A 21,443-nucleotide genomic window follows, 5' to 3' on the forward strand; every position below is an offset into this window, starting at 1 on the left:
TTCTGTTTTAAGGTATTCATATAAACTTTTCTATATTTTATAGCATGTTTTTTCCCAATTTTTTTCTTTGCTTTAAATTTGATGAATTAATGGGTGAAACAGAAAATAGAGTCCAGCATTCAATCTTTTTGTCTGGTCTCCTGAGATCTAGAAGATATTTTGCTGGTGAGGGGTTAACACTTTCATTGCCTTTATAGTTTTCAAAGTGGAAATATTTTTATTGCTTTTAGTAATTAAGAAACTAATAAATAGATGTTCTTTTAAAAAGCATTCAATAGTACAGAAATAGAGAAAGTAGAAAATTAAAGGCTCCATAATCCCATTCCCATATAACCATCTGCAAAAGGTATGGGAAGCTTCAGTCATAAATACAAAGAAATATAATACATGAAAAAAATAAGGCAATTATTAACTCTAAGAAAAATGTAATCATAGCACACTCATTAGCTCTGAAGTGTACAGTATTTCAATGGTCCTAAAATAAAAACAATAAAATATGGATTTAACCAAAAATTTTAACATAGCCATGTTGGGAAGGTGAAGGAGGGCAGAGGGGAGTACAGGAGATTGAAAAGTCTTCCTTCATCCTTTTATGGATTAAGTGGCAGAAATATATGCATTTTATTTAGCAAGATGTATGTACATGTGAAAAGACACAAATATAGAAGCTGGCTGTTTTTGGGGAATGGGACTTTGTGCCAAAGGACAAATTACTGCTCTTTGGTTACAAGCCTTTGAGAGCTACTTTACTTTAAATTTTATGGGTAATTACAATGTATCCAGATTGGGATAAAGCTAAAAGAAATAAGATGACAAAAACACCTACATTTAAAAATAAAATTCTCTTGAGAAATTTTTATTAACATTAATAACAATAAATCATTCAACCTTTTCAGTCTTTAAGAGGTTTTTGTTTTAAAGATGAAATTTATTTCAAAAGTCCTCAAATAAGCCAATCATGAATAAACTTTTATAATGAACTTCTCAAACAAATCTTTTTACTTATCTACCTTTTTTCTTGGGATGACAATAGCATTATTATGATAGTATTAAGTTTTCTTTTTTATTCAAATGAACTGTTTTCAAGATTAATGATTATTAGCAAATCTTGATGCAAGATAAACATGATACTTTAAAATTACTTTTCAATTTCCTATGAACTATTTTAAAGTAAAAAAACTATTTGATACTAAGTGTTCTTATGGTCAAATTCTAAAAGTAATCTTTAGTCCCAATGGAACTTGGTACTCCAAGATTTAAAAAATTTTTTTAATGATATTGACATAATATATATAATTTTAATCACTAAGTTCCTCCTCATCACTGAAATATGTGCTTTTCTTTATCCTTGGGCGTCTTGAATCATCTGATGTTGAGGGACCCCCTGAACTGGGTTTCCATTTTTTTTGTTCTTCTTCAATTTTGGCTTGCTGTAATGTGGTTCAGAAAACAAACAAAACAAAATCAGGAATCTGTTTAATATTACTTATAGTCCAGTGATTCAAAACATGGCAAAACATACAACAAAAGTGCCAGCACTCTCTACCCTCCTAGCCGTGCAGACAGTTCTACTCCATTAAGATGCCATTTCCCCTGCCCCCAAGTTTTGTCCCAGTCTTACCATTTTAAGCAAAATTATTTTAGACAAGTTCTACTAATTAACAGGCATATGAAATGAAGCCTACTTGTCATCCCTGTTGGATGTGGGAATGTTACATAAAATATGACATTAGTTAACTAAAAGGAAAAAATAAATTGATGTATGCATTTACAATTTATCAACTACATTAAAACAAGTGGTTATATAAAATCAGGAAGTTATACACCCTTCTTCAAAAAATGTTTCGTATACTTGTATTAGGACCCTTAACGGTCAAAAATATGTTTTTGGTTTTGTTTTAAAATGAAGCTTCTTTTAAAACAGTATCTTCGATTTAATAAAATCTTTTCCATTGGGCTAAATTCACTTGAATCAAATAGTTCTGTTCAATTCTATAATGAAAACAGATTAAGACAGTAACAGTGTTGTGGGGCCCTTAAAATCTAGAAAGAACCGATAGGCACTTTTCCACCACACTGTTCTAAAGACCTTAAAGAAAGAGCCTATCTCCTAAAGTTTAGGGGCAAAGGGGAAGACAGAGGTTGCCATCAGGAGATGAGTAGTAAAGTAAGCAAGGAATATAAAACTATGAACTCCAGGCAGCTATGGCGTGGTGCCTTAGAAGAGAACTGTTCAGTACCTGGAAAGCTATGGCCTGACTGAGGCTGTCAAGAGCAGGATCTTCCCCTTCATCATCACTTTCTTCTACTTCTTCACTAAATTATTAAAAAAAAAAATCAGCATGCACTTAATCAACAGGAAAGAGACAGAAGCTACACAATGATGTATTTCTAAGAGTGGATATACATACATTTCTTCTTCTGGTTCAGGAATTTTCTTTTTTTTCTTTTTCTCTTTCTTCTTTGGTGGTTCACGTTCTCCAAGCATATTTTTAGGACAGGCATAACTTAAGTGTCCACTTTCCTTTTGTTTCCCATTAGAAAGGAAAGGAGAAATATTACATTTGTTGTGTTATTAACAGAAAACTTGGTGGTTCCTTAAGACTAAAATGTTTTAGAACTTAAGAAAGAATACTGTCACACAGGGGCTTCCCTGGTGACACAGTGGTTAAGAATCCACCTGCCAACGCAGGGGACACGGGTTTGAGCCCCGGTCTGGGAAGATCCCACATGCTGCAGAGCAACTAAGCCCGTGCGCCACAACTACTGAGCCTGCGAGCTACAACTACTGAAGCCCGTGTGCCTAGAGCCCATGCTCCGCAACAAGAGAAGCCACCGCAATGAGAAGCCCGCGCACCACAACGGAGAGTAGCCCCCGCTTGCCGCAACTAGAGAAAGCCCGCGCACAGCAACAAAGACCCAACACAGCCAAAAATAAATAAATAAATAAGTAAATTAATTTAAAAAAAAGAATATTGTCACACAGGGAATATACACAAAGAAATTACAACCCATTACTTTAATATTTAGAAGAGATTATGATATCATAACTCCCAATAAGGAAGTAGTTTAGTCGTTTCACTAAGAGTAAAAGAAGTTTTCTTCCTTCAAACATTTTAAATCTGAAGATTCAGGATATAAAATAATTCAAAATGTAAATGGACCATCTACCTTAGTTGTAAAAATTTTAAGTTATTATGATAAAATGGGGACAAAACTATTCCTAACTTCCAAGATGTTGCTGAACATTTTCTTTTAAAAACAAATGGAAAATTTAAAGTCTTCCTCACTTTTCCTATCAATTAATTTCATTCTGCTTCTTTCATATCTAGATTATACCTGCACTGTCCACTTATGGTAGCCACTAGCTATAATTCTCTTGTGGTTACTGAGAATGTGTCTGAACTGATACATACTGGACTGTGAAGACAGTATGAAAAAAGAATGTAAAATATTATAATTTAAAACAATTTTAATTACATAATTCAAATGAAAATATTTTGAATTAAAATATATTAAGTTTTTACCCTCTTTATTTTTTTTAATGTGGCTATTAGAACATTTATAATTAAATCTGTGGCTTGCATATGTTTGTATTTGACAGTGCTGGACTAGCCATAACATTATAATGAGCCATAACATGGTTTGAGTTGTAAAACGAGACAATGCATCTGTGTATTGGCTTACCAAAATACCTTTAGAAGTAATATGTGAGAATGAGGGTGTGCGGAGAGGCTGAGCCAGGATTAGAACAACAGAAGAGAAAAATAATCATGCTTTTCAGGTATATTTTACAAAGCATCAAATAGACTGTGTACTTTGTATACCTGGGGACATGGCTGAACCCAAGAGGTATTATTGTTAATGAACTGCTGAGAGGATGTACTCAGAGAACCATTTTTCAAACTGTTTCTGGAATAATGGTATACCAAAAACTGTTAACATATCCCATACAAAAAAAAAAAAAACGGGGGCAGGGGTTTAATAGTGAAATAGCTTTGGGAAAAATCAGGCTAAAATAAACGTAAACAGATTTTTGCGGGGGGAGTTTTAAGAAATATTATAATGTACTAAGTATAATATGACAAATCTATGGATCCACAAACCAAAAAGACAGATTAACAGATTCATCCAGGAGTTCTCGGATAATTTAATATTTACTGTGAATATGTGGATATATACTTCTCTATCTGACCATAACAACTCCACCCTCCTTTCCTTTCTTTTTTTTCTTCTTTATGATGGACTCTGGAACACAGGTTTTGAAACATTAACTTAGGTGTCAGAATCATAAAAATTGACAGAATGTACCCAGTGCCTTGCTTGCTCTCTCTTTCCATCCATCCATCCATCTATCTATTCACCCACCCATCTGTCTGTATATGTATATATTTTTGAGGGGGAGTGAGTGGCACTGGGGAAAGGACCACAACACATTTCCTTCTATTTTTCCATATGATCATATAGCCAGGACAATGTCTCTCAGTAATCTTCTCTTCAGTAGAAAGCTCACCATTAACCTCTGGATCCTGCTTTTTAGTATATATAAAGACATTTTAGAAATAGGCAGCAACTAACCCAGACTGAAATTCTCTTGATACAACTATGGGCCTTGGGCAAAGTTGTGTTGTGGCTATACATCTCTCCTAATCACCCAAAGTTTAAATGGATAACAACAGATGATGAGAACTAGATAAGAAAATCTGGGTATAGTTCAGCTCCTGAACTATCAGCAGTACTAACAGGAGGGAAGACTTTTCAAAACAATATCCCATAGAGGATGGGTCATATCATAATGTTTTTACTGACCTGTGATACTTAATCATTGGCAAAATGTTATAGAAACACAAAAATTTATGGGTCACTAAAATCTTTCAGACAATAATGTAAGTAATTAGTCTTAAACTTTTTAATCTAACAACTTTCAAAGGTTTGGAAACTGGAGAAAATACCACCCTATATTACCCAACTCAGGTTAACTTTACATACAACATTTCAATTGAGTTTACTTACATGAGTCTAGAGTCCCAAAGTAAAACTTTCATAACCCTATTTTAGCCATCCAGAAGTCTTGGAGAACACAAATAAAACACTGATGTGAAAAATACTTCAAGTAAACTATGGAAAATTATACTGTTTTAGGTATACTCACCCCACATTCATAACACTTAGATTTATCAAAGTAGTTTCGTCTTCGGATGAACTCAGCTGCTCTTCCATTGTCAATAGCAATGCTTGCTTTTATCACTCTACCGAATAACTAGAACAGAGAAAAATGCAAATGCAGAAGGATGTATTTCACTGAAACCTAAAACTACAGTTATTGGATCCCATTTCCTCAAACCTTCAATTCCATTTTATTTTTTAGATTATTTTAGCAATTGCCCACTTAGGTATGACAAATTCTTTCCTGTAGAATAGACTTTTATTCCTTATATTATACCAGTGTTTTGGGAACCCAGTACAGTTTCGACCTCTTTTCTGTAAGTTAAATACCCTCAGGACCTACTGATATCCATCAGATGTGACCATCCCCTCATCCCCACATTTTTAGCCTGGATAAGCACAAAGGCTTTTGGTTAAAAACCTTGTTGGGAATGAATGGCTTACCTGTTTGTTGTTTATTGCCCTGGTACAGTTCTGTGCAGAGTCTTTATCCAAAAATAAAATAAATGCAACCCCTTTACTCTTCCTGGTATCTTTATCTTTCATTATAGTAACCCTTAAAGCATAAACAAATAGCCAGTTAAAAATAATGAGGCAGCAATAAACAAAATATATGAATAAATACTTGAAAAACTCAAGTGGTCAAAAAGGGTTAATAAAACACTTATAGAATAAGCAAGGAAATTAATATATTTGACAAATAGCTAACTCTTCAAAGTCATGGGATATCAAGAAGAATGGAAATGGGAAAGTGTGATACTGATTTCACACAAGTGAACACAGCTATGATTAGGAGTATCTGATAAATCTAACATTAATCGGAGGTTGAAGGATGAAGAGATTAGAGACAATGGAATCTTGAGGAGTAAGCATAATTTCTCTTCTCTACTGACTCCCTCACTCTGCAGGAAAAAACAAAACAAAACAAAACTGAGATGTTCTCTTCTACCCAAAAAGTAAAGTGATTTACTCAAATTATTTTTTTCTAGGTGTTAGAACATAACTATAATCTTAATATTCTTTTAAAGAATCTCCATTTCTGTGCTTCTTAGCCATACTACCCAAGGTACGTAAGTGGTAGGGATGGTCATAAGAGAACAGAGCCTGTTCTTTCTCCTGATGCTTTACCCATGCCTAGTCCTGTGGTCCTCGCTCATCATATGTCATTAAATACAGTTTAAGAAAATATTCAACAGGGCTCTTTGGAGAAATGGCTGACTCCAAGTCTGGGATAGGGTATGTACAAGATGAACTTGGAACATCTTGTTATGCCAGAAAGGAAGTACTGGGGCTTCCCTGGTGGCGCAGTGGTTGGGAATCCGCCTGCCGATTCAGGGAACACGGGTTCGAGCCCTGGTCCGGGAGGATCCCACATGCTGCGGAGCGGCTAAGCCTGTGCGCCACAACTACTGAGCCTGCGCTCTACAGCCCATGAGCCTCAACTACTGAGGCCCGCACGCCTAGAGCCCGTGCTCCACAACAAGAGAAGCCACCGCAATGAGAAGCCTGCATACTGCAAAGAAGAGTAGCCCATGCTCGCCGCAACTAGAGAAAGCCCACGTGCAACAACAAAGACCCAACTCAGCCAAAAATAAATAAATAAATTAATTAAAAAAAAAAAAAAAAAGAAAGGGAGTACTTGAAAAAAAAAGTAATGATGGGGCATGGCACAAGAACAGAGAAGCCAGTTGGAGGGAGCACCCATTGGCCAAATCTAGGACAGTCTGAGTACCAAAATAATTAAATACAGTAATGAATTATAAACCACATAAAAAAGGAATTCATAAGTCCATACTGATAATAAATAAAAGGGGGAGAAAGGAGAGCTGCTGAATGCCAAGGGATGACTGGTGAATGTATAGGGAGTGCTAGAGTTGGAAAATCACCATTTGCAACAATCATGGTACTGCATCAGGCAAGAATTATCAACAAATGCTATGTCTAAAATGAAATTTTTATGTGGAATAGGATGTTTGCATTGTCTTAAGAGTGTCTCCCACTGACTGCTTCTTAGTTGCAAAGGGAAAAAAAGTAATTATACAGTGGAGAAGTTGGTTAACATCTTGACTGGGTGATCAAAATTAATATCACTAATGAGGGACAGATGCATGTTGTATGAATCCAGATGTGACACCCTCAGAACACATCACCCAGAGAGGATACCAGCCAAGAATACATAACCACCATATAATCATGAGGCAACATCAGGAAAACACAAAATGAGGGGAAAAAAAGATGGGTTAGAGCTATATTATTTATAAATGTTCCAGATTAAAGGAGGCTGAAAAGATAGGACAGTTAAAATAACACCTAACTCTAGACTGGATTCTGTACTAGAGGCAAAAAATTCTATGTGGGACATTATTGGGTCAACTGACAAAACTGGAACGTGGATGACTGATTCAACAAAAGTACTGTATCAGGATAAATTTATGAGTTTGGTAACTGTACTGTGGTTATATAACATATAACCCTATTGTATTTTTAGGAAATACACACTGAAGTATTTAGGAGTAAAGGGTGATGATGTTTATAACAGCCTCAAATGACTCACAAAAACAAATTGTGTGTGTGTATGTATACACATAGATATATATAGACATACTCATATAGGGGTGTGTGTGTATGTGTGTGTATATATATATACACACACATACACACACACAGCCCCCCATACATGCACACACATTGGGGAGAGAGTGAAAATGATAAAGTAAATGGGGATAAAATGTTAATAAGTGAAGAATCTGGGCAAGGGATATTTTGATGTTCTTTGTACTATTTTTGTAACTTATAAATTTGAAATTATTTCCAAATAGCAAAAAAAGAGACAAAGCTCTAAGACAAAGCTTAATAATTTTCTAAAAACTGAATTAACAGGAAAACAGACAAGAGAACATGAATGAATAAATAAACAGAAATTTGATTTAGTATTACATTTCACATATTGAAATTTATTTTATTTGGATTTGGGATTAGGTACCTATAGAGTCATTGGAATGAAATTGGTAAAAAGATGCCACTATATTAAGAGAAGTGATGTCTTATTTCATTAAAAAATATATGTTACAATAATTTAGGGAAAAATGGGCAACAAAAATGGTTTACTTTCTCAAAAGGCTGCATCTGTTTATTCATTGGGCTTAGAAGGAAGGAAGAGAAGTCAAGCACTTGATGCAGCTCAAGTATAGGCTGGTTTTCTTCAAAGCCACACCAGTTAGCATAAACAGGAAAGTTTTTAACCAATTTTGAAAGGAGTATAAAGTAAGATAGTTACTTTAACTTTTTAAAAATTTCATAATGTTTGTGATGGTAAGTTAAAGTCATAAATCATTTTTTTGAAAGTACTATTTGGAAGTGTTAGCTTTCTAAGTCATACTCAGCTAATGATCTCTTTCATCTGTCCTCTCTTTTCCATTCCCACTGCTTTTTTTCTTGTCCACGGTGGCACTACTGTTTCCATAATCTATTCTTACTGGTTCCCTTGATGCTAATTTATGCTCATCTGCTAGTGGAAAAGTCTTCTACTTGAGGAGTAAATAAAATCACTTATTCCTTTGCTCAAAAATCTTTGTTCTTCAAGTTGCCTATTCTTTGGTCCAGCAATCAATATCCTTCATGATTATGGCTCCCATTTCCCTCATCTTTCACTGCTCCTCACTTGCAAACTATGAGGTCTAGCCACAAGAAGGCACTCAGTGTTCATGGAGCATGGCCTGAACTTCCCCTAAACTGGTGCCTCTGTTCATATGGCTTCTATCCGCTTTCAAATCTCAATGTTTTGCCCATTAAAATTTCACTCCTTCTTCAGGGTTCAGAATGTATCAGTTCTTAACTGGAAATAATTTCTTCTCCTTTCTTTTCTGCTTGTCTCTACTGAAATCTCTGTATAAACAAGGCCTCACCTCCCCTATTCAAAAAATTTATTTTTGCAGTAATAACAAATCTTTACGTTTGGATACATGTGATGGAATTTTTACTCTATTATTTGCCAGGCACCTCTCTAAGCTTTATCTATAAAATGTTCCTTTCATCTCACCTATTTTGATATAAAAATCTTCTTTAAGATTGTTTCTGTAACCCCTATTAATCCTACCTCAATATGTTAAAACAAAAAGACAGATACAAATGGGAAAGCAGTTTCTCAAAAGCGTGCATCCATTTGTTTGTTCATGTGGCCATTCAGTCTTTCCATTAGCCTCAAGCACAGGTACTAAGCACTGGCAATAGGACAGGTTTTTATCCCCAGGAAAAGGCTTACAGTCTAGAGGTGGAGAAAGACCTATAAACCAATTAAAATACATTACTTTGATAGAGGTACCTTCTAAGGTAACAGAAAAATAATTTCATCAAGGATTTAAAAGGACAAACCTAGGATGATTCCCATGTCTCTAGCATGGGAATAAAGCTAGATGGTGGTACCATTTCCTGATATAAGGTAGATGATGTACTCATTTAAGCACATGAAGTGAAGCAGACACTATTCTGGGAAACCTGGGTGTCATCCATAAAACCTCCTTCTCGCTCACCCAACCCTTACATACAAAGTAAATATATCACTAAGTATTACCCATTTTCCTGCCTAATGATCTCTCAAATCTGACCAGTCTTTACCTCTCCACCTGTATCATCTTAGTCCAAATTTCTCCCCTGGGCTATTGTTATATCTTTTGACTGGTCTCCCTGCATCTGCTCTTGTTCCCCTCCAATCCAATCTCTACACTGAAGCTGGATGGAATAAGCTTCTAAAAATTCAGATCATGTCACTCCCTCACTTAAAATTATTTAATGGATTCTTGGTGTCCTTAGAGGAACCTGCTTCCATCTCTGGACCTGTCTTGTGCTTTCTCCCTCTTGCTCACTCATCTCAAGCCACACTGGCCTTCTTTCTGTTTCTTGATCTTGCTTTATTTTCTCTTGCCACAGGGCCTTTGCACAAGCAAGTCCCTCTACCTGAAATGTTCCTCCCATTCTTTTAACCTACTTAACTCTTACTCAGCCTCTAGGTTTCAACTCAAAGGATAATGACTTAGGTAAATCTACCCTGACTCTCTAGCCTAGATCAGGTCTTCCCTGTTTATAGGTGCTAATAACTCTGTGTCTAACTTCATAGCATTCTCATGGCTTATAATTATGTATTTGTACGGAAATTCATTCAGCGATTCTGACAGGGAAAAATCAAGAAAAGGTAAAGGTTAAAGGAATAGGCTGGAATCAAACTATTGGATTCAAACCTTGGCTCCACTGCTAACCAGCAATATGATATTAGGTTTACTGTGTGCTTCAGTTTTGTCATTTATAATATCAGGATAATAACAGTAGCTACCTTAAAAGGTAGTTGTGAGACTTTAATGAGATAATTTATGTAAAGATATTAGAACAATGCATAGCGTATTTATGTGTTCATTGTTACATATCATCATTATTAGTGTTCTGATTGATAATGATCACTGTTTGAAATTCTGAAGACCTAGTAGCATTTTTGATGATTTTTTAATAGAGAAGTAAGTTTAAAAGAAGTTAACCTCAGGATGCAGATGAACTTCAACCATTTAACATCCATTTGTCAAAGCTAAAAGAAAAACAACTAGGCAAGATAAATATGCTCTAAATTCTTGGGATTTTAAATACGACTTTAAATTTATACCAGAACATATTATTAGTTGTAAGATAGAATAACACTATCTTGCTTTTACTTTACACTCTCATTAACCCTGCATTGTTCAAGAGTCAACTGTGTTTGTTTTTATATTCTATTTGTTTGACAAATAATAATCCATTTATAGTATACTTGATAACACACCTCCTAGTACCTAAAATATATATTTAATCAGAGCCTTTAACTTATGTCTTATATTGGATAACAGGATCAGTTTTAGTTCTTAGTAATATGGTACAAAATTATATTATTTAAATAAATTAGGCCATATAAAGGAATACCATGAAATCATTACATACAAGGATGTATCTATATAGTACATGGAAAGATATTTACGATATGTCAAGTTAAAAAAAAGACAGCAAAATTGCATGTATAGAATTGTCTTTTAAAATTTGTCTATAGATATTTATGTATATTAAAAAATTACTGAAATATACATAAAATGTTAACAGTAGTATTATTTCTTTTTTATATCAAATATCTGTTTTATAAAAAATAGTAAATCTACTTCCATTAAGAAAATAATGGAGAAGTAAATTCCGATAGACTTTTAAATGAAGTTTCCAAATCTGATATACTTACTTTACAACTTTGCCATACTTGGAAAATATCTGAAACAAATAATAATAATTATTTGCAATAATTATTTCCACATAATAATTTGCAATTTAATTTAAAATCATAAGAAAACATTAAACTTTCAAGCTGTATATACTGACCACATTGTTTGTTGTAGTTTATGAAAATTTTTAGCCTCTGGTCTATAAGGCAAGCCCTAGAAGATATATTTTTTTAGTGACTAGCATAATACTCTTTTTTTGGCTACTGGTGTCACAGGTATTTGCCTTAGTTCCTAAATTTCTGACAGAAGAAAAAAAAAAACACTCTTCATATGTGGTAGATTGAAGCCACACACATTGCACAGCTGAGTGTTCCTGTGGTATATCCATGACAACTATCAACCCCACCATAGCGCCAGAGAAATCTTGTGCTTCAACTATCAATGTTGTGGAATATCACTGTTCCTGGCCTACCCCCAACCCCATCAAGCAATCACTATGTCAGAAGACAAATCCTTACGTGACTGTTTATAAAACAAAAAAGCTTCTATAATGAAAAATCCATTCCCATCAGTCTCCATCTGCCCACCCTAATATGTTGGTGGTACTTTACAGTTGGCCCTTTCTTCCCTTTTACATCTACATCTTCACTCTAAGCAATCTCATCTACTTCTACTGTTTCAGCCGGTCCTATTTATTATATAATGCTTCGTACAAAAGTCCTTCAGAATACATTAATGTATGTAATCAGTAATAATAAATGCTTGAGTTCTGTAAGTTGTGTAACCATGGAACATAGTATAACTGGATTGCAGTGTTAGTAATACTGAATTCTGAAGACCAAAAAGACAGTTTTCTTTTTTTTTTTTGTGGTTTGCCTTTCATTTTCTTTTTTTAAAAAAATTTACTTTATTGAAGTATAGTTGATTTACAATGTTGTGTTAGTTTCTGGTGTACAGCAAAGTGTATATGTATATATACACACATATACATGTGTATATATATATATATATATACACATACTCTTTTTCATATTTTTTTCATTATGGTTTATTACAGAATATTGAATACAGTTCCCTGTGGTATACAGTAGGACCGTGTTGTTTATCCATTCTGTATATAATAGTTTGCATCTGCTAATCCCAAACTCCCAATCCATCCCTTCCCTACCACTCCTCCCTCTTGGCAACCACAAGTCTGTTTTCTATGGCTGTGAGTCTGTTTCTATTTTGTAGATAAGTTCATTTGTGTCATATTTTAGATTCCACATATAAGTGATATCATACGGTATTTGTCTCTCTTTCTCACTTACTTCACTTAGTATGATAATCTCTGGGTCCATCCATGTTGCTGCAGATGGCATTATTTCATTCTTTTCTATGGCTGAGTAGTATTCCATTGTGTGTGTGTGTGTATGTATATCTATCTATCTCACATCTTCTTTATCCATTCATCTGTTGACAGACATATAGGTTGTTCCCATGTCTTGGCTATTGTGAACAGTGCTGCTATGAACATAGAGGTGCATGTATCATTTCAAATTATAGTTTTTTCTGGACATATGCCCAGCAGTGGGATTGCAGGATCATATGGCAACTCTATTTTTAGTTTTTTGAGGAACCTCCATATTGTTTTCCGTAGTGGCTGCACCAATTTACATTCCCACCAACAACGTAGGAGGGTTCCCGTTTCTCCACACCCTCTCCAGCATTTATTGTTTGTGGACTTTTTAACGATGGTCATTCTGACCAGTGTGAGGTGGTACCTCATTGTAGTTCTGATTTGCATTTCTCTAATAATTAGCTATGTTTAGCAACTTTTCATGTGCCTATTGGCCATCTGTATGAAAGACAGTTTTCTACATAACATTTCTAATGGCTTCTCATTTCACTCAGAGTCCTTACCGTTATCTGTGCAAGCCCTATAAGGCACCCCTGAATGGGCTTACCTCTGACTGCCCCTCCTCTTCTCTCCACTTTATTTACTCTGTCTGCCTGAAATGCTTGTCCCCCCTAGACAGCTGCATCGCTGCCTCTTACTTCCTTCATGTCTTAATCGAAAGTCACCTTCCTAAAGTAAAATTTCACCCCCAACCTAACATTTAATAACCCTCCTTTCCTGCTTTATTTTGTCTCCTTAGCACCTAACACCTTAGCATTAACTTAGTATCTAACAAATAACATCATCTGAATTTTTTATATTTCAAATTGTTTCTCTATCTCGCTACATTGTGAGTGCCAAAAGGGAGTTTCATCTTTTTGTTCACTGATGTGTACCTAGTACTTGTAAGTGTTCCTTGGCATATAGTTAAGTGTTCAATAAAAAGAGATGTCTCTATTTTGATACAAGGAAGGACACTAAAGTTTGTTTTCTTCTCTGTTCTTGGAGAGTCAAGCTATCTTAATTAATCAAGTACTATGTACCACCTATGCAGCATCTCTCTACTGTACTTAACATCTACCCAAAGTAGCAGAGAAAAGAGGGCACACTTGTAGATAGGACTCATGTCATTCCTACCAGTCCCTCTCAACCACCCATCTGCAGGACAGGCACAGAAGGAAATTTTGTTCTCTGTAAGGCAACAAGGTGAAAGAAGATGTTGGCAGGGATTTTTTTCTCCTCCAGTCACCCCTATCCTGAATTGAAAACAAACTTTATTAAACTGTTAAGTTTTTGCCACATATATAAATTAAGATATACTTTCAGAATTGGAGGATTAGGAAAGGGATCTCTTTTGCTTCCATCAGCCCTTCCTCCAAAACCTCCACCCCACTACCAGTTTCAAAAGCCAAGTAAGCAAGCAGGAAAAATCAGCATCATTATGCTAGTAGTGTCTTCTGTGTTTATAAAAAACTTGTTATCCTCTATAAAGCACTGGGAATTCTCTTTGGAAATTACAAGTGTCTAATTTTTTTCACTTACTTATGCTTGCCATAGAGGTCTTTGATATTAATGATCTAAGTGCATTGTAATGTATTTATTATGAATTTTGCCTAAGAGAACTGTTTGCTGAAGCTACATTTGTATCTCAGACAGAGAATTCAGTAGATAACAATACTAATACAAAAACTTACCCGGTATAAGTCATTGTTGGTCAGGGAAAAGGGCAGGTTGGATACATACACTGTGCTTTTACTTGGGGCCAATCCACCACTCATTTCTAAAAAACAAACAAACCAACCCAGAAGCAATCTAAACCAGGTATTCTTCATTCCAAGTAAAACCAATACTATAGACAAGTGACAAATTTATATACTTTCCTTCTTAGTAATACTCAGGAAACGTTGACTCCAGCTGGGTGAATTAAGGAATTTCTTTTCTCCAGACACCACTTAAAGGAGTTTTCTAGTCCTCCTTTCAAGTAGATTCTTTACACTAACCCCTTTCAGTGATGGAATATGGCGTGAGTGGAGAGGTGAGTTTCAAACAGATGAAGGAAAAACTCTGAGGCTACTCTTAACCTCCCCTCAGGCTGAGAGCAAGAAAGTGCTTTCAGATATGCCTAATACCTTGCCTACCCACGAGAAGAAGAGCCTGGGAGCTCAGAAAGAACCTTAGCTGTTGATTTTCACTAATTTGGCTGGGTAACTTTTTGCTTGTCTTAATATTTTTCTCTGGAGCGGTGCTAAGAGGAAATTTCAGCCTCACATTTTGACGATGTAAAAAAAGTTCTTTCAAATCTCTAATTTTGCATATTATTGCTAAATTATGAAATGATACATTTCATTATTGGAATAGTTTTCAGTACCCTGAAGGGTATTGACCTGTATATGTATTTTTCAGTTTACAAATATAATCTGTAATTCATTTTCATACCGTATATAGCAAAGTCAGCAAATTATCTCTGAAAATGATATCAGACTCAACCAAGTTCAAATTTTCGATTTAAAAAGTGTGTGTGGTGTGTATTTACGATCACAAATATCAAAATACTGATTCTAAGGCGTGCCAGTTCGCGATGTAATGGGAAAACCGCTTGATGCTTGGGATGTTTTGGGGGACAACTTTATCGACAGGTCGCTTTTTAAAAGCTTCCAACTGAAACTCTTCACACGTTAGCCGTTCTGGTGAGAATGGCGAGGGCAGGCAAAAGTAAAGGTCCTGGAATAAAAAGGGTGGCGGGAGAGAGGGGCAAATGTTTCCGGCAGCTGGGTCTGGGGAGGAGCCCGCAGGGAGAAAGGCCGCAGCTGGGTAGGCGTTTACCTTCAGGTGGGGCAGGCCCGGGAGACTAGAAGAGCGCGAGCCCTCAGCTCACTCGGGGTTCAACCCCGACTGTTCGTCGCCCCTTGCAGCTGCCTTGGCATCACGGGTCCTGGGAGGGGTCAGGAGCCGGCGACAAGAAGTTAGCAGCAGTGCCTCTTCCAGGATCTCCTTTGACCCAAGCCCCGGAGGCGGGTCTAGGGGCGGGCGCTTTTGCTGACGTCTTGGCGCGCGCCGGAAGTGCCTCCCTGGGAGCGCGGCGGCGAGTGGACGTCTACGTTTACGGGGTCTCCCGGCGGCCCAGAGTCGGTGAGCGCATTTTACCTTTCCGAGAGGTGGACGGGGATGGGCATGGGCTGCTACACCGGGGAGAGGGGAGGGCGCGGGCGGGCGGGCCTTTCCACGGCGGAACCTGGAGTCTCCCGCTGCATTTGAATCGTGCAACGATTCTGCTCCTGCGGTTGAGGGTGGAGAGACGCAGGGCAGTTTGGAATAAAGGAAAGTGTTGAGTCTGTGATACAGGTTCGCTTTTCTTTAGCATCGTAATATGCAAAAAGAGGACTGAACTAGGTGACTTCAATGAGCCGAGGTCAGTTAGTAAGTCGGTAAATTTACTGAATGTGTTCGACGTACCCAGTTCGGTTATAGGCACTTCGGGAGCTACAAAAAAGTGTAAAGCGGCCTTTTTCTGGAGGATATCTCAGTCTCGTTGGGGAGACAAGGTCAACCTGGGGAGACTCGGATTCACAGAATGACTCATCCTGAGTATTGGTATGGACAAATGTTAACTTTCTTGGCACCTTTTTTCTTCCTGTAAATCTATAATGGGCACACACTGCTCTTTCCCCAAGTGGCTGTAAACAGGCCCGTCATTCCGACAGAAAAACCAGAAAATAATGCAAGGTAGTTTATACTTAACTTCTACCCACCAGCACACACAGACCAGGCCTCTAACCACTCCCTGGGAGCCTGCGTGCCAGCAGCCTGGAACTCAGAGCCTCTCCTGGAGCCTGCACAATCCATCCAGACTGAAGCCGATGTCTTCTAGAGAGACGGAAGTGCAATCCAGCCAGGGCGCAGCAGAATTTTGAGAGGCCCGAATGCCTCCGCGTCCACCAGGGGACCGCTGGGACTAATTCTCTTGGCAAACTTGTGGCCAGCCAAAACTGCCATGCTTCACATCCCTGTTATCCTTGGTTACCGTCCAAGATGTAAGCCCCTTTGGTCTTCTATGCTACACCCCCATCCCCGTGCTGCTTTGTGCTCGCTCCCTCTGCCTTGATTTAGGCTTTCACTGCTTCTCCCTACTTTTCTTCCACATTTCACCCCTCAACACAACAACTGTGCTCTCTGAAACCTTTCTTCCTTGCTTAACAAACTTTTACTTACTCAGCCTCTTTATGGAAATTTTCTTACGTCTCCTGACTCTAACTAACACTTGTTTTTTCCTTCCAGCCCTTTCAATTGAGCCCTTTCTCTTGACACCTGCGTTTGTGGGTGAGTCATGGCTCTAGCCATATGGAACTGATTTCACTTTCTTAATGCTTTTTTCTTCAGTCAGCGTCTTTGCAAAAGTTCTTTGATTTTCCTGATCCCTACCCTACCTTTTTCTGGATAATTCCTATACCTGCTAAAGATCTCAGTTTAGTCAGTTTCTCTGAGGGGTGTTCCCTGACTTCCCATAGACAGAATTAGGTACCCTTGCTGTGTGCTAAGTGCCCTCTACTTTCCTTTTAGTAGCACTTATAGGATGTATCCTGATTGCTTATCTCTTTGTCTTTGCTACTAAGCTAGGCTTTTGGGGAGGGACTGTATTTGTCTTGTTTACTTTTGTAACTCCACTGCCTAATAGGCAGTCAAGTATTTCTTGAATCATTGCAGTTGCTGCAGATACAGCCTCAGAAGTCGGGCGGTTGATGTCATCTCCTGACTTTAAAATGTAAAAATCTTTCAAAAGACATCAGCTGCTACTCAGCTACAGCTGATTGTGGCTGTGTGACTGTGTGATCCCAGCGTTGCCAGAGTGTCCAGTTTTTTCAAGGAAAGTTGGAAATATAGTTTCTTAAAGGGTTATCTTCCAGTTTTTAAGTGTGGTCAATGGACTAAAGTTTTATTAAAAAAAAAAGAAACCTGGGCCAAACATAAGTCACACGTGGCTTCGCAGTCATTGTTATGGAATCTTTTGTAAGTGTTGTAGGGTTCAGAAATGGGCTTTCTGGAGGATAATAGATTTTGAACTGGGCCTCTATGGATGTTTGGAAGTTGAGTGAGAGAACGGAAAGAGGTATTCCGGTTTGGGAAATAAGACAGCTCCAGGGTAGTGTTTGTTACTTTGTGACACAGTGAGGAGGAAGGCATGAATGATCCTTTCCGAGAGAACAGAAGTTTAGGTGAGATGGTAGAAGGGGGCATGTAAAGGGCAGAGATGTTTGGATTTGTTACAGTTAATTAATAAGAAACTATTTGGGTTCTTGATCAGGGAAACTTCAGATATGAATGACATATTAGCAAAGTTAATTGAGTATCCCTTTTCAAGGGTGAAATGGAGGGTAAAAGACAGGAAGGAGGCTGACCACTAAAGACTGTAAACTCCATCCAGATGTGAAATAAGATTTAGATTTGAAAATATTACACACAAACTTTGCCTATTTGAGTAATTTCCATTACTTGATCACTTATGATGAACAATCAAGAATCTACTACTAAGTATTTAATACTTACATAAAAGAAGTTTCCTTAAAGCAGTGAAAAGTCAAGTAACTTGTGAAACTACTAAAGAATGCAGTACTTTAACAGTACTAAGTTCTATTGTTCGTTATGAAGCAATCAGCGATCTCCTCTCCTCTAGCCTCTTCACCTTCAGTCCTTCGTGTATACTGCCAGGTTAATGTCATTCGGAATGACATTTTCCCCCCTCACCTTATTTCTAGGTTTAAAAGCCTACAGGGAGCTCCTCCTCTAGTTTTTCTCATTTTTCTTTTTTAAGTATTTAGTTGGCATGTATCTTTATTTTTTTAAAATTTATTTATTTTATTTATTTTTGGCTGCGTTGGGTCTGTTGTTGCGCGGGCTTTCTCTAGTTGCAGTGAGCGGGGGCTACTCTTCATTGTGGTGCGCGGGCTTCTCATTGTGGTGGCTTCTCTTGTTGCAGAGCATGGGCTTTAGGCACACGGGTTTCAGTAGTTGCAGCACGCAAGCTCAGTAGTTGTGGCACACGGGCTTAGTTGCTCCGCGGCATGTGGGATCTTCCCGGACCAGGGTTCAAACCCGTGTCCCCTGCATTGGCAGGCGGATTCTTAACCACTGCGCCACCAGGCAAGTCCCTGTTTTTTTGGCTTTGTTGTGCCATTTAATGCCCTTGAATTTTGTTTTCTCTGTCCTTGCCTGTTTGCTTTGTGAAGCAAGGTGATATGGTGGAAAGGGCTTGGTTTTTAAAGTCATACAGGCCTGATTCTGATTCCAGGCTCCGTATGCCTCTGAGATTTGAGATTTTCAGAGCCTCTGTGTTTTTTTTTTCTGGAATGGGAGGTATAATATCTCCTTCAGGGGAGGAAATGAAAGCTTGTTGAATACCTATGCAGGCTCATTTCCCACTCCTTTGCAATGCCAATCTTCTGCCCTGGTCGTTTGTATCTTTCTCATGGACGTTTTATCTTCCCCAATTCCTTTCTGTTTTCTTGGATTCTACCATTGACTGTTGTTCATCCACATTTAAGCACTCTCTCAAGATTAAATTTTCTTGGCTTTTTTTTAAGTATCATTGCCTGCATTTATCTCTCCCTGGGCACTGAACAATGATTAATTCCTGTGGATTCTTTATTTTGACCATTTTAATTGACATCCAATGTTATTTTTTTTTCTTCACAGACTTTATATTCTAAAATTCATTTTTGTTTTAGATGTCTGGAATTTTAAACATTTTCAAGTAGAAGTAGTATTATGTAATTTTTAGGTTCAAGTCAACACTTAAAAACTTCTTATTTTAATTTAGGATATCAGGAATACGTTTACCTTGCTTTAACATCAATGGATCTCATCCTAAGATAAGTTTAAGATTTAAAAAAAATGTCCCAGGCAACTGTATAGGGATTTCAGAGGACAAGACCTAGGCATTAGTATTTTTTTTAAAGCTCTTTAGATGATTCTAATATGCAGACAGGGTTGAGAATCATTGCTTTAGGTGCTAGAGCTAAAGGATTCTCATTGGTACCTTTTGCTCAGAAATGAAGTGGCATTAGTGTCATGAGAAGTGTGATAGGAGCCATAATCTAATAGTGCTCATTGGAAGTTTTCTGAGTAACCAAAAGGTACAAACTAATATTTAGGTTCTTCAGAATGGCTCACGTAGTGGTCATATGAATAATATATTTATTTGATCAATATTTAATAAGTACCTTTACTGTGCTAAGCAACAGGAGTAAGAAAGGTACACATTCATTGCCTTTGCAGTGGTGTTTAGTTTGGGAGGGAGGAGAGGAAGGAAAGTAAATTGAATATAATGTTACATAGCACTAGTATAGCAGGGCGCTTTAAGGGGCCCAAAGGAGGAACACTTTATTCTTTCTGGAGAATATAAGAAAAGTTTACATTTGAGCTGAACCCTGAAGGAAGAGTAGAGGGTGAAGGCAAATAAGTAGAAGAAAGATATTCTAGGCAGGAGAAAAGCATGCCATGATATGGTGGTGAGAAATAGTGGCACACTTGCAGAACAAGATGTAGTTTGTTATGTCTGGAGGTTCTGGAGGCTGTTGGGGAATTGGTAGGAGGTGAAGCTGGAATGGTAGGAGCAAGGTCATAAATAAGCTTTTTCAAGTTTAGGCTGAGACTTCATTCTTTAGGATATGGGGAATAACTGAGAGATTTTAAAATAAGATGTCTTATCAGAATGAACACTCTGGCTACAGTTTGCTGAGTGTAAGAGGTGACATCAGAAGCAAGGAGACCAGTGTTTTACTGTTAGGGAGTCCAATGGCTAGATTAAGAGCATATGAACAAAGACAGTGGTAGCTGGGTTAGGGAAGTGGAGATACATGTGCCTTATATATTGAGGTGGTAGATAAAACTGGATTTAGTTACTTAGATATGAAAAGTTTTGGGTCTTGTGTGACTCAGGTTTCTGATTTGGGCCTTTGGGTATCTGATATAGTGTCATTGACCAAAATGAGGAAGACAGGAGATAAAGCAGTTTTCTGAGAAGTGTGAAGAGTTGTTCTGGCATATGAAGTTGGAGGTGCTGTGAGATACCCTCTTGAAAGGAAGTGGAGACGTGGGAATCATTTATCCAGAGGGGGCATGTTACCAGCTTTAATAGATTTACTCCATGAATACTGAGCACATACATTGTGCAAACTATTCTAGGTCCTTAATATTAATCAGTGAACAATGTAGAGATCCCTGCTTTCATATAGTTCACATTCCTAGTAGCAAGGGACCAATAATATACATCAAAGTTATATAGTATCTTGGATGATTAGTGCTGTGAAAAAAAACAGCAAGATTAGGGGGATCTGGTAGAAAAATGACTTTAAGAAGACATTGGAGGAGACATTGAAAAGTTAACCATGCAGATACTTGGAGACAAGCATCCTGGGTGGGGAATTGCCAGTGCGAAGGCCTATGGCTCATCTAAAGCATGAGGTCAAATGTGACCTAATTCCTAACCATGGTTTGCTATCAAAATAGTTACTGAATGAATATAAAGAGTGAAAGGAATGCATTTGGGAAGGAGGGAAAGCTATTTATCCTGAGTGTATTTAATACTGGAAGCTGGCTAGAGCAATGTGCAGAGTTTCTGTGTAGTCTAAGCTGCTACTATAACCTTATAGATAAAATGAAAAACAGATCTTTCTCTGTTG

At 37.4% G+C, this 21,443-nt stretch overlaps 2 protein-coding genes across 9 annotated transcripts in view; one reads left to right on the plus strand and one right to left on the minus strand.

The window, feature by feature from the left end:
• The window catches only part of PPHLN1 (periphilin 1), a 234,071-nt gene that overhangs the window by 67,066 nt on the left and 145,562 nt on the right, over positions 1–21,443 (plus strand). Inside the window, exons 1-2 of one of the 7 annotated variants that reach the window (XM_059935652.1) lie at positions 15,829–15,897; positions 16,521–16,799. The exons of 4 other annotated variants lie outside the window; for them this stretch is intronic. In XM_059935652.1, the coding sequence (XP_059791635.1) occupies positions 16,760–16,799 (40 nt within the window). In that variant the 5' untranslated portion in view covers positions 15,829–15,897; positions 16,521–16,759. Of the gene's footprint in view, positions 1–15,827; positions 15,898–16,050; positions 16,360–16,520; positions 16,800–21,443 lie in introns of those variants that run through there. 2 more of the 7 variants (XM_059935653.1, XM_059935655.1) reach the window with 2 other exon arrangements.
• On the minus strand, positions 940–15,784 carry ZCRB1 (zinc finger CCHC-type and RNA binding motif containing 1). Of its 2 annotated transcripts, XM_059934560.1 has the most exons (8): positions 15,592–15,784; positions 14,463–14,548; positions 11,411–11,439; positions 5,611–5,722; positions 5,153–5,260; positions 2,412–2,524; positions 2,241–2,316; positions 943–1,430 (listed from the first exon to the last, which is right to left on the minus strand). In XM_059934560.1, the coding sequence occupies exons 2-8, from the start codon at positions 14,544–14,546 to the stop codon at positions 1,299–1,301; spliced, it is 654 nt and encodes a 217-aa protein (XP_059790543.1). In that variant the 5' UTR covers positions 14,547–14,548; positions 15,592–15,784; the 3' UTR covers positions 943–1,298. The 2 variants fall into 2 exon arrangements, with proteins under 2 accessions (XP_059790544.1, XP_059790543.1); XM_059934561.1 differs by lacking the exon at positions 11,411–11,439 and having other exon boundaries at positions 940–1,430.

The sequence above is a fragment of the Balaenoptera ricei genome, chromosome 10 (assembly GCF_028023285.1).
Source record: "Balaenoptera ricei isolate mBalRic1 chromosome 10, mBalRic1.hap2, whole genome shotgun sequence".
Classification (NCBI taxonomy): domain Eukaryota; kingdom Metazoa; phylum Chordata; class Mammalia; order Artiodactyla; family Balaenopteridae; genus Balaenoptera; species Balaenoptera ricei.